At 33.0% G+C, this 22089-nt stretch overlaps 1 protein-coding gene across 1 annotated transcript; it reads right to left on the reverse strand.

Annotated features, from left to right (window-relative positions):
- Window positions 1-2555: 2555 nt before the first annotated feature.
- Window positions 2556-6619, reverse strand: LOC114297582 (eukaryotic translation initiation factor 4B3). Its single transcript, XM_028242028.2, has 2 exons — window positions 5409-6619; window positions 2556-3000 (listed from the first exon to the last, which is right to left on the reverse strand). Exons 1-2 carry the CDS (start codon window positions 6518-6520, stop codon window positions 2946-2948), a joined length of 1167 nt encoding a protein of 388 aa, XP_028097829.1. The 5' UTR covers window positions 6521-6619; the 3' UTR covers window positions 2556-2945.
- Window positions 6620-22089: the final 15470 nt, after the last annotated feature.

Below are 22089 nucleotides of genomic sequence, written 5' to 3' on the forward strand. Positions count from 1 at the left end.
CAGATCGTTTCCACACCAAACAGATGCATTGACTGATCATACTTGATCACAATCAGGTGGCATCTCATTCGCACGATCGCGCGCATTTTCCAATCAATGGCTATGATCAAATTGCTCCAGATCAAACACACAACCGTTCAATCGGTTAGTTGACTCATCACCAACGGACACCACATCACTGCCCCGTGGAGCAGACTATATTCCATGTTACCCATGCCACGTTAGATCCACGTCATCACTCCAACCTGTCCGAAACAAATAGGAAAGTGCCCTCATGGCGCCTTGCGCACCCATGCCATGTTGGATCCACGTCATCGCCCCAACCTGGACAAAGTGAAAAGTGCACCATGAAACGCCACACAACCCACTGTCCATGCCATGCGCGCGTATGCGGATGGTCCTTGCAGTGTGAGTGCATGTACACTACCATCAATCCCATAATATCATATTCAAAGGAATATTTCATGGACACCACATCACTGCCACGTGGAGCAGACTATATTCCATGTTACCCATGCCACGTTGGATCCACGTCATCACCCCCAACCTGTCTGATACATATAGGAAAGTGCCCTCACGGCGCCTTGCGCACCCATGCCATGTTGGATCCACGTCATCGCCTCAACCTGTACAAAGTGAAAAGTGCACCATAAAATGCCACACAACCCACTGCCCACGCCATGCGCGTGTATGCGGATGGTCCTTGCGGTGTGAGTGCATGTACACTAGCATCCATCCTATAATATCATATTCAAAAGAATATTTCATGTAACATTTTATTAAGTGTTCCATATTTTGCTCTCTTTTCAATGTAGGACAAATTCCCCAAGCTAATTTCATGCTTTCCAAAGAAAAAAATAAAAGGTTTTGAAAACACCAAAAACTAAACAATAACTGTTACACAGTATGCACAATAGTAACTTTGGTTAATTAAAATTATACCCTTTTTATCATTGCCACAAAGATGCTTTTTATGCATAAATATTAAGGGGTTGTTTGGAATTGAATTTTTTTGTTTTTAGTAAACTTTATTTAAAAATTTTCAAAAAATCTTTCAGGCTTTACTAAACTAGATGAACCAAAAAATTAAAAAGAAAAAAATTGAAAAAAGGTTAAAAACCTAAATTTTTTCATCATCTAATAATTTTTTGGATGAAAATTACAAACAAGTCTCAGGTTTTGACTTTTGTAACAAAATAAATCTTGAATTTTTAATTTTATCAATTTAAACACTAATTTTTTTATTTATTTTTAACGTAAATCATTTGTCTATTTTCGTTAAGTAAAATCGACTAAAAATGAGTATTTTTTTTTTTTAGGAAATTGAATTTAATGATTAAAATGCACTTTTTTTCTCGATTTTAGTTAACGAAAAAAGACATGTTTTCAATTGAAAACAAATATAAAAAAATAATATTTAAATTGATAAAATTAAAAACTCAAGGTTTATTTTATTACTAGAGTCAAACACTAAGTGTCTTTTGTAATTGTTCTTTGTTTAGGTATTTTATCATTAATAAAAAAAATTCAAATTTTTTATTTTTTATTTTTTATTTTTTATTTTTACTTTTTTGGTTGATCTTACCTATGGTTTTTTTATCACAATAAAGAGTTGTTTTAATTGTATTTTTTCATGTATATCGTTGTGTTGATTTATCATTGTTTTGTTTATAGATATAATTCAACTATCGTTTAATGGAATTAGATCTATTATTGTTTAATTAGATTTGTTAATCATTGTTTAAATTGAATTTTAATTGCAAATCAACATCTTAGAATTTTTAAGATTTCTCAAATATTTATTCTTAACTTATTTCATCATGTAATAAAAATAATTTTAAAAAAGAAAAAAATGCTAGACCAGAAGATTATAACCCAGTCAACACCAAATGCAAAAAACATGTTTATTCATTGTACCAATCACCGAAATGGCGAAGTGACGGTCCCATTTAAAGACGGGGCGGCTTTCTGCTCTGGTCCCCAGCCGCCGTCAATGACTCTAACATCACGGTTGTTTAGCTTCATAAAATGAAAGGAATTAAGAATATAATGAGATGCGTGAAAAGATTATCAATGTGAAGACATTAAATTAAAAATATAAAATAAAATATATTTATTTATGTATTAATGTAACAACATTAGTTAATTAAAATAAAATGTACAAATTACGCAAAAACTCTTATTACATAAAAAACAATATTATTAATTTCATAAAATGAGAGAAAAAATGATCTTTCAACTATTAATCTATAGGCGTGGACTAACAATCCCACCATCCCACCACTCCCATGCAGATGCTAATCTCATAATAGGAGAAGAATAATTGTCTCACAAGATTAACAATCTCATATCATTCCTCTACAAACAACATGATATAGATAGATAAGATGCATGAATTACTAATCCAATCTCATTCCCTAAACCTCCAAACAAACATGACCTAAGAGATGTGCATTGTTGGCTTAAATAGTTAATGTGGGTGCTGCACCCCTAATCCATAAAAACATGCAAATCCCACACTCATAGCCAGGAGAACAAAATTTGAGGATAACTAATTGATAATTCAAATAAAGAAATTTCCATAAACTCTAAAGCAAGAAAATGTTACAAATCAGGTTGCAAAGATATATCAAATTCCGCACTAGAGTCGGTCAATACTCAACAAATGATGAGAACAAAATCTTATAGTAAACCAAAAAAAATAAATAAACAAACAGAAAATAAACACATAATTCTAAGTTATGACACAGTACAAAGCCATCAAGGCCTTGAATAACTCAACTACTCAGAAGTCGGCCAAAAAATTGTCCCCATACCACACCTCATATTAACACACCAGTCAGGGAAAAACAAAGTGCGAACAAACTGAGAATCGAATGAACTCATCAAGCCAACACACTTTGAACTTCCCACCAAAAGCCGATTCCTATGTTCAACCATAAGCATCACTCTTGCACATCTTCAGCTTCATTAGCAAGCCCATTTTCAGCTTTGTCAGCACTGCATGTAAAAGAAAGCAATTAGTTGTTTCACATACAGCACTTGGCAATTAAAACATGGACATCTCTCTGCTTTTGTTTTCTGCTCCACCAGCTTCGGAGCATATCAAATATCTAAATACCAGGCATCTATATATACCACCACAAAATACATACATATACATAATTCTAGATGCTACTGGTGATGCCACATTCTAGGAAGCAATATCTACACCACCAAGGGTGGACGCACATTTGGGCAAGTGGATCAATTGCCTCCACTGAACACAGTTTTAAATATTGTGTTGGTTTCCCCTAAAAAAATGTCACTCGTTGCTAATTAGAACTCTCCATATGAATCAGATTTCAGATTTACTTTAGTTTTTAAATAGATTTTAAAATACATAAGGGAACAAATTTGAAGTTATTAAATAAACAAGGGTGTAGGATTATAATTCAATTTGTTAAACATTATTGTTGTTGTTGTTATTGCTATTCAATTTTAAAATTTTAGTTTGCCTAAGATTTTTGCCCCCACTAAACTTGAACCCCTTAAATCCACCCCTATATACCACTCAATAAGTTAAAAAGTGAAAAACTACAAGAAAAAGATTGTAAAATAAATAATGTCTCTGGAACTCTTTCATAGTGGAATCCAACTCATATTCTTTTACTTGAACAAGCCAAGTATTCTTCGGTATCTAAGAACAAGTGCCATACATGAGCAAGGAAACATTGTACAATCCAGCTAAACACTTCCTTAAATTCCAAGTCATTCTCATGATGCCAGAGAAATTTGGTTCAAGTAGAGTATATTGAATGAGTTCAAATGGACAGGTTTAAGTTTGCATTTGCGTTTGCGTTTGCGTTTGCGTTTGCGTTTGCACAACAAAAAAACCAAAGCGCCAAACAAAAGCTTGGGAAGAGATCTTAAGGTCACAAGTACATGAAAAAGATAATCATCAAATTGAAGTAACTCTCGAAAAATCAACAATGTATCCCAGAAAGGGCAGATCTGTTGCCCTATCAACAAAAAAAACACAAAAGGCAATTCTTTCATGCTCAAATTACATGATGAATAAAGATAAAAAGAAGGGAATCGTGCATGCATAATGTCACATGCTCATGCACTTAGTAATATGACTAGTTAATTTCCTCCCCTATTCATACTCTCAATCTCAAATCATATTATTCAAAATACAACAATTATTTATAAAATTTCAAACCCAGGTAATGTATAATTGTGTACTACCAATCAACATAAAGAGGACGATCAAAATTTTAGGTATTCCAAAAATAGTGATAGAAGACAAGTTTCACAAGGAAACGAGGGTTGTTAAAAGGAATTTCAAAGTATGCACACAAATGCATTTTGCATTTGAGTCCATGTATGTTTTAAATGACATATGAAGTGGTTTTTCGTAAGATCCAACCCAGAGATCGACAAAGAAAAAATGTAAATGACCTCAACCGCGATTGCACCAAAGACATGTAAAATCTGTATGCAAGGAATAAAATTCAATAGTTTGTTCATATGCACAGTTGGGCCAACAGAGAATGCTTGTAAACCCACATTGCAATCTATAAGAACTAGCATATCACCCGTGCTATGCACGGATTGTGTTTACAATTATCTATATATGTGAATTGCGATTTTTAAATATCTTCTTTTTTTTTCATTTTTTATATTGTATTAAAGTTTATTATTTTGATAATAATCATATGTGTTAAACTTTTCAAAGAATTAATTGTCTTTTTTATTATTATATTATATTAAAATTTAATATTTTGATAATAATCATGTGTTAGATTTTTAAAATTTTTTTTTTTATACTTGTTCATAATAATCATATGTGTTGGGACTTTTCAAGGAATTCATATGTGTTAGATTTCAAAGAATTTTTTTTATGCGTGTTCTTTAATGCATTAAAGTGTTATTATGAGGGTAAGATTTGGGGGTTGGAAAAAGTTAATAAATGCTAAGGTTTTTTTGTTTTTTTAAATCAAAAAATCAAGAAATTTAGATGGGAAGATTGGAGCTCCCACAAGGCTAGGGTTTAAACCCCCTTTTGCTTAATATATAGTATAGATTCTTTTCCCCCATATGCAATCTTCAGAAAATAAACTCAGATGAAACCAAAAACAACATCCAAAAACATAAAAGTTCCTTTTGATAAAATAAAGTGAATTGACAAAACAAAGCACAATTGATTTAGAATTGGAATCTAAAAACTGAAGAAGATATTAAATCTTTATGCTAAACAAACAAAATTGAATTCGACAATAACCCAATTAACTCTTGCAGTATCACCAAACTAGTCATAAATCATAATATTAAACAAGTTTAGCAGCAAATTCTTGTAACCAGAATCGAGATCAAAACAACTAAATTTTACAGTATTTGCACTGCACAAAGCTCAATTCACAAACCTTGGAGGACGAACATCATCAGCAGCAGAATCAGTCTTCCTCCAGCTCTTCTCAACCTGACTTTCCGGCGAAATCAATCTTCCATTCCCGATCCCAAAACCCCTCTTCCCATCATTCGCAGAACCCATCTCCTTAATCTTCGTCGACTCGAGTTTCTCATCGATTTCCTTCCAATCCTGCCCCTTCTCCTTCAAAACCTCCTCCCTCGGCCTGGCCGCACCAAATGGGTTCAAACCCTTGGGCTTCACCACTGTCACTGAACCATCTTGCTGACTATCTCCCACCGGCAGTGTCCGAGGCTGCAAATTAAGCCTACGCCTCTCGGTCCCAATATTCCCATCTCCACTCTTCTTCCCCCAATAATCAGAATTTGCAGCACCATTGGTTGCTGAATCAAACCCCCCTCGCCTCTCTCTCAGACTATCAAAAGCTCCAAACTTTTTCCCCTCCTCTTCCTTCTTCTTCACCCAATTATCCGAATCTGCGGCTCCATTCGATTCAAATGCCACTCGTCTCTCTCTCATACTCTCAAATCTCCTTCCCTCCGAAGGAACAAAGCTCTTCTTCGATACCCAACTCTCAGAATCATCAGCCCTAGACTCAGACCCAGACCCAAAAAACCCTCCTCTCTCTCTCCTCTCAAAACCATTACTAGATAAAGACTTCTTCGATGCCCCCCAATCATCAACCTCATCAGCACGAGACGGCCCTAATTCTCTGTTCGAATCTCCGTTCCTACGCGGCTCATCAGATGATGCCCTAGAAGACCCCCACCGCGATTTCGAAGACTCGTCGCCATACGATCTGAACCCACCGCCGAGCCTCGACTGGTCGAGCTCCTCGGCGGTTCGCTCGCGTGGACCAGTCGGAAGCAACGTCAGATCTACGATGGTGAGGCGTTTGGCAGGGGTAGGGTTGTTGAACTCGGAGAGAGGAATTTTTTGGGGCTTCTTCTTCTTCGTCTTCGCCGCCGCAAGAGAAGGAAAGTCCGCCGCGTCGCCGCCGTTGGCACGGTGGTTCTTGTCTTCGTTTTGAAGCTCCTTTTCGTGCTCTTCAGAATCGAGTGCCCAGGCGCCTGGTTTTGCCCACGCACTAGTCACTGTTGCCGCCATTGTCTCTCTCTCTCTCTCTCTGGAATCTCAAACTCTCTCTCTAGAACCTCTCTCAAATAGCTCTTGCTGTTTGAGCTGCGTATGCAAGTCGGCAAGCGAAGAAATGGGTTTATATATAGATAGGAAGGTGATTTTTGATCGGACGGTGCAGAAGCGCTTTCCTAATCCGGAGTGCGTTGGGAATTGGGGAAATCCAAGTAAATTAATTAGTATTACATTAAAATCATTATTAGGAAACTAATGGCTTTGCTTGGTTCCCATTTTTTAAAAATAATTTTTAAAAAATTTTATATTTTTATTTTTCGTATTTTTTTGTTTTTATTAAATTTTTTTAATATTTTATATAAATTTTTTATTTTTTAGACACACCTAATATAAATACACTTAAAAAGTAAAAAAATTATAAAAAAAATCTTTTAAAAATTCATTAAATACCAAAAATATAAAAAAAAATACAAAAATTTTAGTACATTTTTTTGTATTTTTATGTATTTCTTAATTTTTTAAAATATTTTTTCATAATTTTTTTTACTTTTTAGACACATCTAAGTAAGGTACATCTAAAAAAGTAAAAAAATGTTTAAAATTTTAAAAACATTCACTAAAAACAAAAAAAAAAATACGAAAATAAAAAAACTCGATTTTTAAAAAATTTAATCTAAAAAACTCAAACTAAACACAGTGAATCTTATTAAGGAAACAAAATTTACTTTGCAGGTGTTTGTTTGTTTGTTTTTTAATAATAATAATAAAAGATTTTAAAATGTTTATCAATTTTTATTTTTGTGTTAAAATAAATTTTAATTATTTTTTTTAAGAGTGGATTGTGTTTTTAAGAAAAATATTGAAAATAGTTTTCAAAAGCACTCTGTCAAGTAAATTTTTTATTTTTTTCCAAAAATCGAAATGCAAAACAAAAACTGTGCCGAACAGGCTTTGAAAACTATTTTTAAATTTTTGTTTATGAAATAACACGTTTTCTTAACAAAACATTGAAAGTCCTTTTTGAAATTTCGAAAATTGTTTTCATACAAAAAAATATTAAAAATGATTTTTCAAAAAAAAAAAAAGTCAAACATTTCTCATGTTTTTGCTAAAATAAAATATAAAAAAAAAATTCCTCATTTTTGTTTTTTGTTCTTTGGGCTCTTGGTTTAGGATTCCAAGTGGTTGTAGCCCTTGGCAACATCTTAAACTCTTCTCAAAATTTAATTTTTCTTCAAACATAGACTCCAATCTTAACAAATAACACCATTTAATTTTATATTTCTCTTGTGATATCAAAATTATCCCATTGACACTTTTTATTCCTTTTTGTCGAAATAAAATAATTTTATGGCTTGTTAAAAATAAAATTTTCGCTTTTATTTCAAGTTGAATGACCTCATTTGAATTGTTGGTAATGTATTTAAAAATTTTCCTTTTAATAATATATGTACGTGACTTCCTTCCGGTCTAAAGTGGAGTGTCCAATTTAACTTATTATGAACCTACTTCGTTAGTTGTTTAAGTTTGTCTAAAAAAAGTTATTATTCTTCTAATGTGTGTAAATTAATTTATTTATCTTTTTACTCAATTTCAAATGTTTAGCTTGATGAGTTTCTATGAGTGCTCAAAAGCCTCTTAGGTTAACTTCAAGTAAAAAACATTTGACTCTCTCCCGCTCTAAAAAAATACACTTTCTAAAATTTTAAATTAGGGGAAATTTTATTTTAGGGGTGTTTTTGAAAAATAATTACAAATAAATAATAAATTTTATAAATATTAATAATAAAAAATATAAATTTTTTCATGAATCTATAATAATTTTCTAAAACTTCAACTAATTAATAATTTCCCCTTTAAATTATATAGCATATTCTTCATTCTGTTAAATAATGTTTGTGCTGATATTAGTAATTTTATTTTTTTAAATATTCATTTTACCCTTAAAGTATTTTCTTTTCCTTTTATTTGCACAACCCAACACGAGAGGGAGATGCCCCCGCCTCTCTCCTCTGTGCTCCTTCCTCTAACATAATACATATATCAAAAAATGTTTAGGAGCTCTAAAGGAGCTCTAAGTGTGTGGACTCCACAGTGATGGTGATGTTTTGGCTTGTTTTTGTTTTGATTTTTTTTTTTTTTCTTGTCACGCCATTAGAACTCGATTGGAGCTCTAAAATTAGGAAATGTATCATTACTTCCCTCTCCTACCTTCCTTGTTATAATGCAACATAGAAATGTACCTTTTCGCCTCTCCCTTATCTTCAAATGCTGAAAAAAAATTAAAATATAAAAAAAAAATTCAATTTAGTTGAATTGGTACAAATTTTGTAAAATTGAAACACACCTTACATTATAAAAATAGATTAAAAATCAAAATATTGATTAATCTTGAGCACCTTACTTGGTCTTACATCTCTAAACTTTGATAAACCCCTTTGGACTTCACTATTTTTGTACTTGTGAACTTTCTAAATAGTGAAGTGTATCCAAGGTGATCATCCAAGAGGACATCCGGGGGGACATTTGGCAACAGTAAGGAACAGTGATTTGATAAAAGACACATTTGTTCTCAATTTAATGAAAGAAAAATGAAATTCTCAATTTGATACCTATTTGATGCAACCGTTGGAGTAAGAAAAGAACTCATTTTTCATCAAATTCAAATTTGATGAAAGGTTTGAGTAATTATTAAAGAAGGTCTTACATTGATAGGGGTGACGAGGGTATAGAGAAAAAATACTGAGTGTAACAATCTTATTGACTAATAAAAAATTGTAAATGAATCAAGTGGACAAACATCTCCCATTACCTTAACATTAATATGATTCCTACAAAATGAGAATATTCATTGGATGGTGATACTGCTATGTGGTATTACTCTGATATCTAATATTTAATTGGATAAAGGGGTTTAAGTGAGGGAGGAATGCGATAAGCATATTTAGGGCTCATTTGGCATATGAATTAAGGCTAAATTAATCTATTAAAAGATAAAATAAACTAATTTAATTAATAAAACAAAATGTCACATTCAAATTATAGGGTTGTTTTGGAAAGTTGGTTAAAAGTTGTCTTTTTGGCTTCTTTTTTTTTTTAAATGCGTAAAAAATAGAGAAAATTCAATTTCCACACACTTAATTAACTCAAGGAAAATCTTTTCTCAATACACACTTATTAATTTAATTATTAACTAATTTTCTCAATCCACACCCTTAAAATTACAATTACATCCTTCACTCATAACCATGGTACACACACTTTACCCTCAAATTCACACACTTTTATTGGCCATAATTCACATTTCTGGTTCCACTCACAAAAGTGAAGACCAAATTGACTTTTGTTCAAACAGGGAAAAAAAAAAAGTCTTTAAACTTTCCTCACCTGCATGAAAGACTTTGAAGACCTCCATTGAACATCCACTAAAGACCATTGAAAACCCTTGTTTAAGGTAAGAAATCTTTCCATTTTATCATTTTGTTATTACATCATTGGCCAACAATTATAATTGGGCATATCGAAAAGGGTCTCTATTGCTCGATTTATACGACCTGCCACATTGACATAGATCTTGATTACATTATAGAAAAAATCTTCAAAAAGTCTAACTTCTTCTTTCAAGTTTGATTCTTTCCATGATATCTTTAATCCCATCAAAGTTCTTGGCTAGAGTGAGCTTGTTGACGATCACAGTGTAAAGAGCTTCATTGGGTTAATAGTCTTTGCGATTTGAGAGTTAGGTTAAGAGAGAGGGTATTGAATTGGGGTTTTTGAGAGTTTGGAAAAGCTGGAGAGCCTCATTGGGCTTTAACCAGTCTTTGTGGTTGAGAGTGGTGGGATTATTGGAATATGGAGATGACCTAGATAAAGAAGCAAATTGACAAAAAATTAGGGTTTAATTTTTTTTAATTTAAAAAGTGTATATTGAGTTTTTTTTGTTCTTAAAAGATGTATACAGAGAATTTTTCTATATAATATTATGGGTGTTGTTAGATGTCTATTATGATCATTTTTACTTAGGATATGATTGTCATTAAATTAATATTTTATTGAGTGTGTGCCCTGAGCTAATTAGCTGTGTGAAAATAGAATTTTCCAAAAAATAGAGAGGAGATGTGACTTTTTTTAACCATCTTCCCAAATTAGCCCATAATCATTTCACTTTCTACTCTCACAAGTCATAACCATCAAATCAATTATAAAAAATAAAAATTAAAAATCAAAAGTTTATTCCAAACATAACTCTTTTAGACAGGCTAAAATAGTTAAAAAGTCAAAAATTAGGCTAAAAAAATGCACGCCAAACAGGACGAGACCTCAAGAAATTTAGCTTTAATATTGACTGCTAATTAAAGTAAGGGTAAATTACAAACACATTCCCTAAGATTTGATTAAATACGAATCACACTCTATAATTTTGAAAATTACATTTCACCCCTTGAGGTATCTAATTTCATAACAAATCGCCCCCTTTTATTAATAAATTATCAAGTTAATTAACAGTTTTTAATGATGTTAGAAATATGTTTCAATTAATAATTTAGGTAATTTTATTATTGTATAGGAGAGTAATTATAAATTTCATTTTTTTAGTTAATTCTGTTAAATAAAAAATTCTAACAAGTGAGTATTTGTAATTTTCTAAATCACATAAGATAATTTGTACTTTAAGCAAATTTCAGGGGTGAATTTGTAATTTATCCTTAGGTCATGTTTGCTTTGCAAATTAGGAAAATTCTATTTTCACACACCACATTGTCTCTGTGCACACACCTAATAAACTTTATTTTTATTACAAATTTACCCTTAAACAAAATGATCAAATAGACATCTATCCACACACTTAAACATCCTAAATAGAGATCTCTTTACACATCTTTTTCTTGTAAAAGTTGTCTATGCATATCTACTGTCCATTGCCTACGTTATTCACACTCATTCTCACACACTCTACTCTTTTTCACACTCTCCATTGCTACATTCTTCCTCCACTCTTCTCACATTTTATTACGTGCCTTTTTCCTTCATTCTTTCTTACACACTCCATTGCCTACCTTCTTCCTCTATTATTTCTCACACACTAGACTCCATTGCTAACATTCTTCCAATGTTCACTCATTAGGTTACCATTGTTTGTCAAACAAAACTTGATGGAAGATTTGCCAAACAATTTAGAAAACCAAGAGGATATACAAAACAACCAATGCAGCGACGGAAATGTAACTTTTTTTGCTAAGAAATTATTTTATGTAATTTCTATTCACGATCACCATTCGACAAACTAATGCCGAATACATAGACAGGATACTGAAAACAACAATTGTATATGAATAATAGTTTCAGAAGTGTAGTACCGTATTAAGACTTAAAATTCGGAAGTATAGTATCGAATGGTCTAAAGTAATTCGATTGTTGGTTTCTAAATGGGTTAAAATGATTCGGCAAACCAGTACCAAATGGTTGTTTTTCGTTTCAATGTATGCCAATTACAAACGGCTATCGAAAATGGAAAAAAACTAACCCAGATTGCATGTTATTTTATATAATGATAGGCAATATTCACTCACTTTATAAGTAATTTACGGCCGGAGAATGGCTGCCGAAGATGCCTGTCGATCTTCTTCAATGCCGATCTTCAATAAAGGAGGCTGCAAGCTACATGCTACCGGAGAATGCCTATCGGAGATGGAGAGGCTAGACGATGATGGAAAGGCTGGACCGTGCATGGTGGAGGGTGGGATGTGCAAGTTGAAGGGAGAGATATTTTGGGAATTTGTGTGGGCTAGTATAGTGATGTGCACACATTTTTTATTAAATGGGTATATTTTGAATGTGGGGTGTGTGGACTGCGATAAATATCTAAAAATCAAATTACTAAGTATGTGGAGTGAGAAAGGATGTGCACAGAGACAATATGATATGTGGAAATAGAATTTTCTGCAGATTAGGAGGTGTGATTGGAGTAGTAAGAAGGTGGGTCCCATTATAGCTTGTTTGGTGGCTTCCTTGTGAATGGGGGATTGCTACTCCATGTGGAGTATTACTCCTACACTCCAACATGATTATGTTGCCCTCATATGGGTTAGGATTAAAAAAATAGTGAGGGGATTAGGATGCACTTTTCTTCTTCTTTTTTTTTTTTTAATTTTTTTAACCCAAGTGCAACCTATTATTTGTATTAAAAAAATTATATTTGTTTTAGAATATTTTTTAATATAGAAATATTTTATTTTTATTTTATATAAAAATAATTTAACAATCTCATCACTAATCATGTCTCCCATTATAATTAAAATAAACACACTTTTATTTAATTCCCTTACTAACGGTTCTCACATTAACAATCTCTTCACTAATCATCTCCTCACTAACAATTCTATCCAACCTAATCTACCAAACAAACGTGATCTTAAAGTAAGTAGGAATAAAGATGATAAAGCAAATACTGGTAGAGGGAAAAAATTACTTTACACCACATGTAGCAATGTCATTAATAGATCTTGATTATTAATTTATGTGGGTTACACTTGAATTCCACGTGAATGGATGGTCTACATATATTTGTAGCTACATCAATACCACATGTGACAATGAATACGCTCCGTTTGGAAAGTAAATTTGGAGTAAAATAGTTATATATGACAAAATTAATTAATTTAGTTAAATAAAATAAAATGTCACATCTAATTCATAATCATTTTATTTTTTCTCTAACAAAAGTTAAAAAAGCCAAAAAAATCTACCATAAACGAAACTTTTGATCCCAAACTAAAATAACCAAAAAACCAACTCATATCTCAAACGAACTCTAATTGTTCTTTTAAAGGAGAATGCAACTCGCAGCTATTGACATCAAAGTACCTCTGACTAATCACGCCAGTCAACAAAGATTCAGTGCATTTGTGATTGCAAGTTCGAAAATGTTTTGGAGCTTTAATTTGTGAGCTTTAATAGCTCTAATGAGTATGTGTGGTCCATCTGATATGGTGTTTTGATCTTCTTTTTTTTTTTTTTTTACTTTACACCTCACTAGAGCTCAATTAGAGCTCTAGTTTTAGAGAGACGTATAGTTGTTGTTGCAAGTTATTTGAGAATAACAAGAGTTCGCGCTAATGAGTAATGTTAGAGATTTTAAAAATTTTATCAAAATTTATATTAAATGTTTCATATAGGTGTGGAATCCACACCATGTGGATCCTATGTGAGTCTCACACCCATATAAGACATTTGATAGAAATTTTGATAAAATTTTTAAGATCTCTAATATTTTTGCCTGCTAATTCATACTAAACTTTTTTTTTCTAAGAGATAGGCTTAGTCTCTAGTCTCACATAGTGGATTGAAATGTATTGTTGAGCCTATAGAATTTATTATAAGTTTCATTTCGATGATTCAAACTGTTCAGTGTGTAGAGTTTATTGAGTACTTTTTGCCTGTAAAAAATCACGTTGATCGGATAGCGGTAGCCCATAATCGGAACACATTTTTGATAATAATTTATTTTTTAAATCATATTTACCATTGACAAAAATATGTTTCGATCAAGACGTTGATATCTAATCAATGTGATTTTTTGTAGGTGTAAAGTACTCGACAAACCCTACGCATTGAACGATTCGAATAATTGAAACAGGACCTGTAATGGACCCCAAGGGCCCAACAGTATGCTCTAGTCCACATTGAACTGAAGAGATACATCTCCCTTTTTCTATACAAAGTTGGTTTAAGAATAAAATTTTTGGTTTGACTTGTTGACTTTTTAATTAATTTAACCTAGTTAAATTATTCCGTTTGAGAAGAATATTTTGGATTTCTAATTTTTTTGTAAGAGAAAACAAGAAATGGTTATGATTTAAATGTGACATTTTGTATTATTGATTTATTTAAATTTTTTTTTTGTGTTTTTTTAATCCCAACTAACTTCCCAAACGGGGGCACAATTTTGTATTTTCCAAATAGTCACATGTTTGTAACTTTGGTATGGATGTATACAATTTGGTTGGAATTGAGAGGGTGGGAAAATCCCGCTACGTAGCTCGAATTGGAGGCCCCCCAAATGACCCGAATGTGTTGGCAGGGCTTCCTTTCGTCTTTCGCCCAGTTGACTAGACCTGCGTGAAACCACACGTTTGCAAAACCAAAAAAAAACAAAAAAAAAAAAAAGAAAAAGAAGAAGAGAGAGTAGAGAGAAACTCTCTCTCTATGAAATGCCTCACATTTTTGTTCTCTCTCTCTCTCTCTCTCTCTCTCTCTCTCTCTCTCAAACCGCCGACAATCTCTCGCTTAGTACCACCGACCGATGACGATCTCTCACTCAGCACCGCCGACGAGAGTAAACACGAACCAAGAAGATATATTTTGCTTGAACCAATTGAAAATATTTTGATTTGGGACTGAAGATAGACTTCTTTTTTTTTATGAATTTGGGATTATTGATTTTTATGAGATAGTTTTGACTAAAAATTGGGAAACTCAATTGTGATTGGCATTTGCGATGGTATGGTGGTCAATGGTGGTTGGCATTCACGATGTTGTGGAGTGTGGTTGTCGGCGATGGTCCGCTGCAAAGAGACGGAATAGAGAGAGAGAGAGAGAGAGAGAAAGAGAGACAGAGAAAGAAAACAAAGCTTTTTTCAAAAAAAAGAAAAGAGAGAGAGATCAACACACAAAAAAAACACTTCGTACCCATTTCCATTTTACTCGATTCTTTTCTTCATTTAGTTGCTTAGAATCTCACAATCTCCTCTGATTGGGTTGCTCTATTTTTTATTCTTGTACTAAGTTGATGATTGAAGCTTTTTTTGGGTTGATTCTTCATTGTTGTTGATGCTTCGTTGTTATTGTTACTAGGTCTGATATAATAACTGTTTTGTTAATGCTTCATTATTAAAACTTATTTGCCTTCAAATCATTTTTCTAAACAACAGAGCACTTCTTTTGCATTTTCCTTTGCTTTGCCAAAACATGAATACATTTGGGGTTTGAGAAAGAGAGAGATAGAAAGTAGAGAGAACAGGCATTGCGTGTGAGTCAAAAGAGTGAGACAACTTGGCAACAGATTCGGGCCATTCAAGCATCTTTTATTGAAGCTACAAATCATTTTTGGAAAAGAAATTAATACATGTTAGAATAGTAGAGAGAGAGAATAATATGTATTGTATTGAATGATTGTAGAGTTGAATGTATTCTATACAATAGAAAGTCTGTATATATAGGCTGAGAAAGAATATCCTACTAGGAACCTAATTATGAGAATTAGTATCCTACTAGAAACCAAACTATGGCTATTCCTAAATATATCTAGGAAGTCAATACCTAATATATTTAGGAATACCACATATACATTAACATCCCCCCTCAAACTCAAGGAGGATAAACATCTTGAGTTTGGAGAGAGAAACTAAAATATGAAATAAAACTAAATAAAATAAAAGGCAAATAGATTGCAAAGTTTGAACGGGAGCGCAAGGGCGCTTGAGATATATTAGAGGGCAGAGCTAATGCCGAGAGACAGTTTAAGGTCATGCCGGACCGTTATAGGAGCTGGCCGGAACTAATGCCGAGACAGTTTAAGGTCATGCCAGACCGTTGTAAAGATTGGATGTTGAACCAACAAGCGTGACACACACATAACTTATGACATGGTGCTGAACGATGATGGCAACGGATAACTGAGTGCGCCAAAGGGGGCGGCTTGGGTGGTGCGCCAAAGGGGGCAGCTTGGATTATGCGCCAAAGTAGGCGGCTTGGGTTGTGCGCCAAAGAAGGCGGCTTGGATTTGGATTGTGCGCCAGAGGGGGCGGCTTGGATGGTGCGCCAAAGGGGGCGGCTTGGGTGGTTCGCATGGTGTATAACCATACTCACCATAATATACCGCAAACTCAAATAGGTTTGAAGAGAGAAACCAATTTGGGGTTGAAGTAGAAGGAAAGAGAGAATGGAGGAAAAAGAAATCGTAAGTAAAAAAATATACATATGATAGAGATATTTGGGTAAGGAATAAACAGTGGACAAAAGGAAGAGATCACTACGAAGTGATACTAATAGGAAAATATGACAGCGAAATAGGTTGAGGTCCGGCGGGCGGCCAAGGCAAGGCTGCCGCCCGCCGGTGAAGCAAAAATACTAGGTTCTTAACCTAGCTCTGATACCATGTTAGAATAGTAGAGAGAGAGAATATTATGTATTGTATTGAATAATTGTAGAGTTGAATGTATTCTATACAATAGAAAGTCTGTATATATAGGCTGAGAAAGAATATCCTACTAGGAACCTAATTATGAGAAAGAGTATCCTACTAGAAACCTAACTATGGCTATTCCTAAATATATCTAGGAAGTCAATACCTAATATATTTAGGAATACCACATATACATTAATAATAAAAAAATTGATTTTTTGATTCTATTAGTTGACAAACTAAACCAATAGCATGCTATGATTTAATTTTATTGATTTTATGAAGAGAAGAGGTTCACAAGAGGTTTTTAAAAAAATTATGAAAAATTATAGAGTTTCACATAAGAAATAAATAGATAAAAGGTAAATTACATTTTACTTCACTAAAGTTTTACTGTTTTCTCCCTATGCCACTTAAAGTAATTTTTTCCCCAAATGTATCCCTTAGAGTTTGAAAATTTTCTCAATTTACTCCAAAACTAAATTTTGGACGAAAAATGCCACATGGCATAAAAAATAGGTAAATTACGCTTTGTCTCCATTAAGTTTTATCATTTTCTCACTTTGAGCCTTAAAGTATTTTTGTAGTTTGATTCTTAATTTTTGAAATTTTTCTAAATTTACTTCCAAGACAAATTTTCGTCCAATTTTGGATAAGAAAATGCAACTTTGTAGCCCTAATTTTGGTTGAATTTTAAAAACTTTTTTTTGGAATTTTTTTTTTTTGAATAATTAGAATCAAGTTTGACAAAAATAAGGATAAAAAATATTTTTGAATTTTTAAAAAATATTTCCATCCCAAAAAATAATTAATGTTTTGATTATTTTGATATTTTTGCCAAGTTAGTTTTTGGAAAAAACAAAAAAACAAAAAATGAATTATAATAAGATGTTTGGGTGTATATAAACAATGATCATGATACAAAGGTAAAAAGATGAATGAAGTGGACAGAGAGGAGCAATAGAAATAGAGATATGGAAGTTGGAGTAGAGGGGGGCGATGAAAGAGTAGTGGAAGTTTGAGGGTTTATTTGAGGAAAAGAAAGAGAGGCGAGTTGGAATTTAAATTTAGATTTTGGGCTTTGAAGTCTGTCTGTACAAACAATCTAAGCCTATTTTTGGAGTTTCCCTGGGGTTCGTAAGGCGAAATGGAGCTACCCTAGCCCATTGAGTGCTCTACCTCGTGCCATCAACATCATACGCTCTATTAAAATAGATTTCGAGGAAGACCACTAAAAATTGGAAACTAATTTTTGGAGTAAATTAGGAAAAATATAAAATATTACTGGCCAAAGTGAGAAAAAATTTAAGAATCACATGGCATTTTTCGTTCAAAAGTTAGACAAAAGTTAAATTTTGGAACAAATTGAAAAAAAATACAAATATTATGGGCTAAATTAAAAATTATACTTTAAAGGTCAAAATGAAAAACCAATAAAACTTAGTGGAGGTGAAGTGTAATTTACACATAATTAAATAATGATGAAAGTTTCCATCCACTATTTTATAAAGAAGGGCAAAGTTTTGACCAAGTGTCCGCTCCAACCTACTTTGAGACTATTTAGTACTTTTATAGACCAATCATAGTGCTTAAGGGACCAAGAGTCCACTCAAGCAAACACTCTATTTTTAGCAAACTTTTGAAACATATACTCGTGCATATTTTTACTCTCATATTCTTTTTGAGCATTCTTATGCATCATTTAAGTCTCATTAGAGAAATAAGAAGCTAAAAACCTATCTAAGGAATTAGATTAAGTAGTGTGTATTTGTTTGAGTGGTGTTTTACAATGTGTGTTTGTGTAGGTTGGACACTCGAAGTCTAGCATTGTTCAAGCCACTGTGAGTTATATGTCTATAAGGATATATTCGAAATGTATTCTGAAATTGTTTATGAATGATATTATGAAATACTATTTTATATGAATGAATGAATGAAGATTATTTTTGTTAAATGTATTTATGGGATCCTTTAGTGAGACTGTGATAACCCAACCTGTACTATGCTTAATTATGCATGTAATTATGTGTTTGATATAAATTTACAAGTTTAAGTATATGAATTATGTGAATTTGGAATAGTATCTATTGAATATAGGAATATCTGTTGCAATTGGAACTTTTAATTAAAAATTGAAAGCCTTAGAGGTGCGATACACCAAAACCAACTTCATATCTGTGATTAGCATGATTTATAGAGCTTACAGTGAAATTTTAAAAAACTACAATTCGTAATGTTTAATTAGCCTAAGCCTCCGTTTGGGAAGTGGGTTGGCTTTTTGGCTTTTTTGGCTATTTTAGCCTGGGCTAAAAAGTTTGGTTTGAGAAGGGCTTTTTGGCTTTTTGGCTTTTTTGACTTTTTTTGTGAGAGAAGAATGTAATGATTATGGTTTGAATGTGATATTTTATTTTTTGTGGCTAAAATAGCCTATTTTGTTTTTTGTGGCTAAAATAGCCAAAAAAAGCCCCGTTTAGCTCTTGCCAAACGGAGCCTAAATTATATATCTCTAGCTCTCTTGTGTTCTTCATTCTTGTTGGGACTTGTTAGAGGGTTGGGTTAAAGAGAGAGGAAGAGAGGAAGCTAGGATTTTGCTAGAGTTTCAAAGGGCAAACCCTAAATTGAAGTAAGGTATGCAAATTTACTTATAATCTTTGTCTTTAACTCATCCTTGTTATGGAATCAAGAAGAATTTGGGAGTTTTGAGCTAGGGTTTTAAGTTGTGTAAAGGTTTGAATAAAATCATGAAATCTCTTCATTTTTGTTTGATTTGAGTTCATTGTTGTGATTGATCCATGAAACAAACTCTAAATGGTTTATACAACCAAGATTTATTGGAAGATTCACCATATTTGTATGTATTTTGAGCTCGGGTATGACATTCATGATTGTATGAAAAAGATGATACCTTGATTTTGTTATTGAAGCAAGATTGATGTGTTTGAGATGTAATTACCCTTGAATCATGCTAGTTCACTATGTTTTGAGCTAGTTTTGCTTTGCATTTGGCTTGGAAATGGATTTGGAAAGTTTGCATTTTTGACCCATTTTCAGGCTGTCTGATTTTGCCCAGACCACACGAGCTGCCACGGACTCCGCACGAGCAGAACATGAACAAAAATAGGAGATTGCATTACGCTTAAACCACCGCTCAAGCAGCCAAGGCCACCGCTCGAGCGGCCCAGTCACCGCATGAGCGGTCAAAATGGGCGCACATTCGGCCAACCCTATTTCAACTTACACCTGGTAACTTCTAAAAGGCATATCTTCTTCATCTGGACTCTGTTTTAAGTGATTCTTGAGTCTAAATTCAAACCTTGGAAGTCTAGTTTCTAATGGTGGTGGTCTCACATCCAAATTTTAAGTACCCAATTAGATATGCTCAAATTAGTGAAGGCAATTTATTTTCTTTTAACTGTTTCGTGCCATTTCGTACCCTAACTTAGTTCCCTTTCGCTTCTTTCTATTTCCTTAAACCTTAAATATGTAAACATGATAGTTTCAATGCAAAACATATGAAGTTGTTTTAGGAAACATTAATTTAACTCACGAACATTTAGGGCCATTTAAAGTACATATTTGACACAAGCTTTGTATGTGAATCACATGTAGAGAAGTTTAGCATTAAACAATTGAGAGGGATTAAAGAATGGGAAATGATTGAAAGGATATGTAATGAATAAATCAATTGAGTGAATTGAAGGTAATGTGCTTTGAAATGTTATGCTTGGCTATGTTTCTATAGGCTGAGTCATTAAGGAGTATCATCCGACCAAGCACAGTGTGTAATTTCTTTGTAACGGTATTTTCATATGAAATACTTTGAAATTGTGAAACTTATGCTTTGCATAAATTATGTGCCTTGACAAGTGTTTTTGAAATGATAAAATATGCTTGAAATCTTTGGAGCAATTATGCTATGGCAAGTTTCTAAAAGAATGTTTTGATAAGAATGATTGAGTTTTTATTTTTATTTTTTAAGCAATGATTATGATGAATTGGGAAAATGTACCTTGACCCTCAATAATTGTTATTTGTCTATGATCCGTTTTAGACATTTTGCATAAGCGAATGATTCGCGATAAACGTTCTGTATGATGTCAACCTTTGATGATTGTCCTGTATGGTAATTCAGCAAGTTAATTAAGGCCTTCAGGTACTCCACTACGACTTGGAGGTATGAAAGGTTTGATAAAAGGTTTGATGAGAAATATTTGATACTATGTGATTTGAAACAAGCTTTAATGTGATTTGGAATCAAACTTAAATGTATCATTTGATCAAAATGAGGGAACTTCATTAATATTATATGACATGTGCAATATAGGCCCATGGCCGTTTGTTATATGATTGGGCCCGAGGCCGCTTGTTATATGTTTGGGCCCGAGGCCGCTTATTATATAATTGGGCCCGAGGCCGCTTGTTATATGATTGGGCCCGAGGCCGCTTATGATATAATTGGGCCTGAGGCCGTTTGGATATATGATTGGGCCTGAGGCAATTTGTTATATGATTGGGCCTGCGGCTGTTTGGATATATGATTGGGCCTATGGCCATTTTGAATATATAAATATATGACTGTGGACATTGTGAGAATCTTATGATCATCTATTTACACTGCTTTACCGTTTATTACTCACTGAGCTTCGCTCACCCAATATTATGTATGCACATGTAAGTGATCAGCAGCATGAAGCACACCCCTAAAGTCAGCTTTGGGAGCTATTTTGTAACCCAATCGAATCATGCCTCTGAAATGGATTTTTGTCTTTGACTCACACCACACCTTGACCTTGTTTTGTTTTTGCCATTATGGTCTTAGGTCTGTAAACAATATGTGTAAATTTCTTGTGGCACTTATATTTTTACTTGGGCATGTAAATATGTTAATGTGTTATGAGGTTATCTTCATAATTTTTGCTCATGTTTGGCATAGTTCAATGGACTTCTCTTTACTATACGCTTCTGCTTATGGCCCTATTAGCATAAATATTTTGTATGATCGTTTGATGCCTTCGGTAATTTACAGGTTACTGCCCAGTTATGACCTAAACTTTTAGAGGCGGGTTCAGGTCATGGCAGAGATCCTGTTTAGGGGATATAATACAATGACCTTTCAATTATTTGGATTTACAGAGATCTCTAATGTTAGACCCGAGTGGTCCCTTCATTAGACCTATATGGTCCCTTCGATAGACCTTGCTTAGATCTTGATTGTAACAACCAAAAAATTTAAGTTGTCCCTTAAATTTTGTATTAATATTATTTAATTATAGATGAGAAAACCCTAAATGTTTAATTAAATATTCTATAAGAGTAAAATAAAGTATTGAATGATATAGTTATATGAGATAAAATGAAATTTAATTAGGGAATAAAGAAGAAAAAAAATGGTATATAATAG

The sequence above is a fragment of the Camellia sinensis genome, chromosome 5 (genome assembly GCF_055761805.1).
Source record: "Camellia sinensis isolate YWXY chromosome 5, ASM5576180v1, whole genome shotgun sequence".
NCBI lineage: Eukaryota > Viridiplantae > Streptophyta > Magnoliopsida > Ericales > Theaceae > Camellia > Camellia sinensis.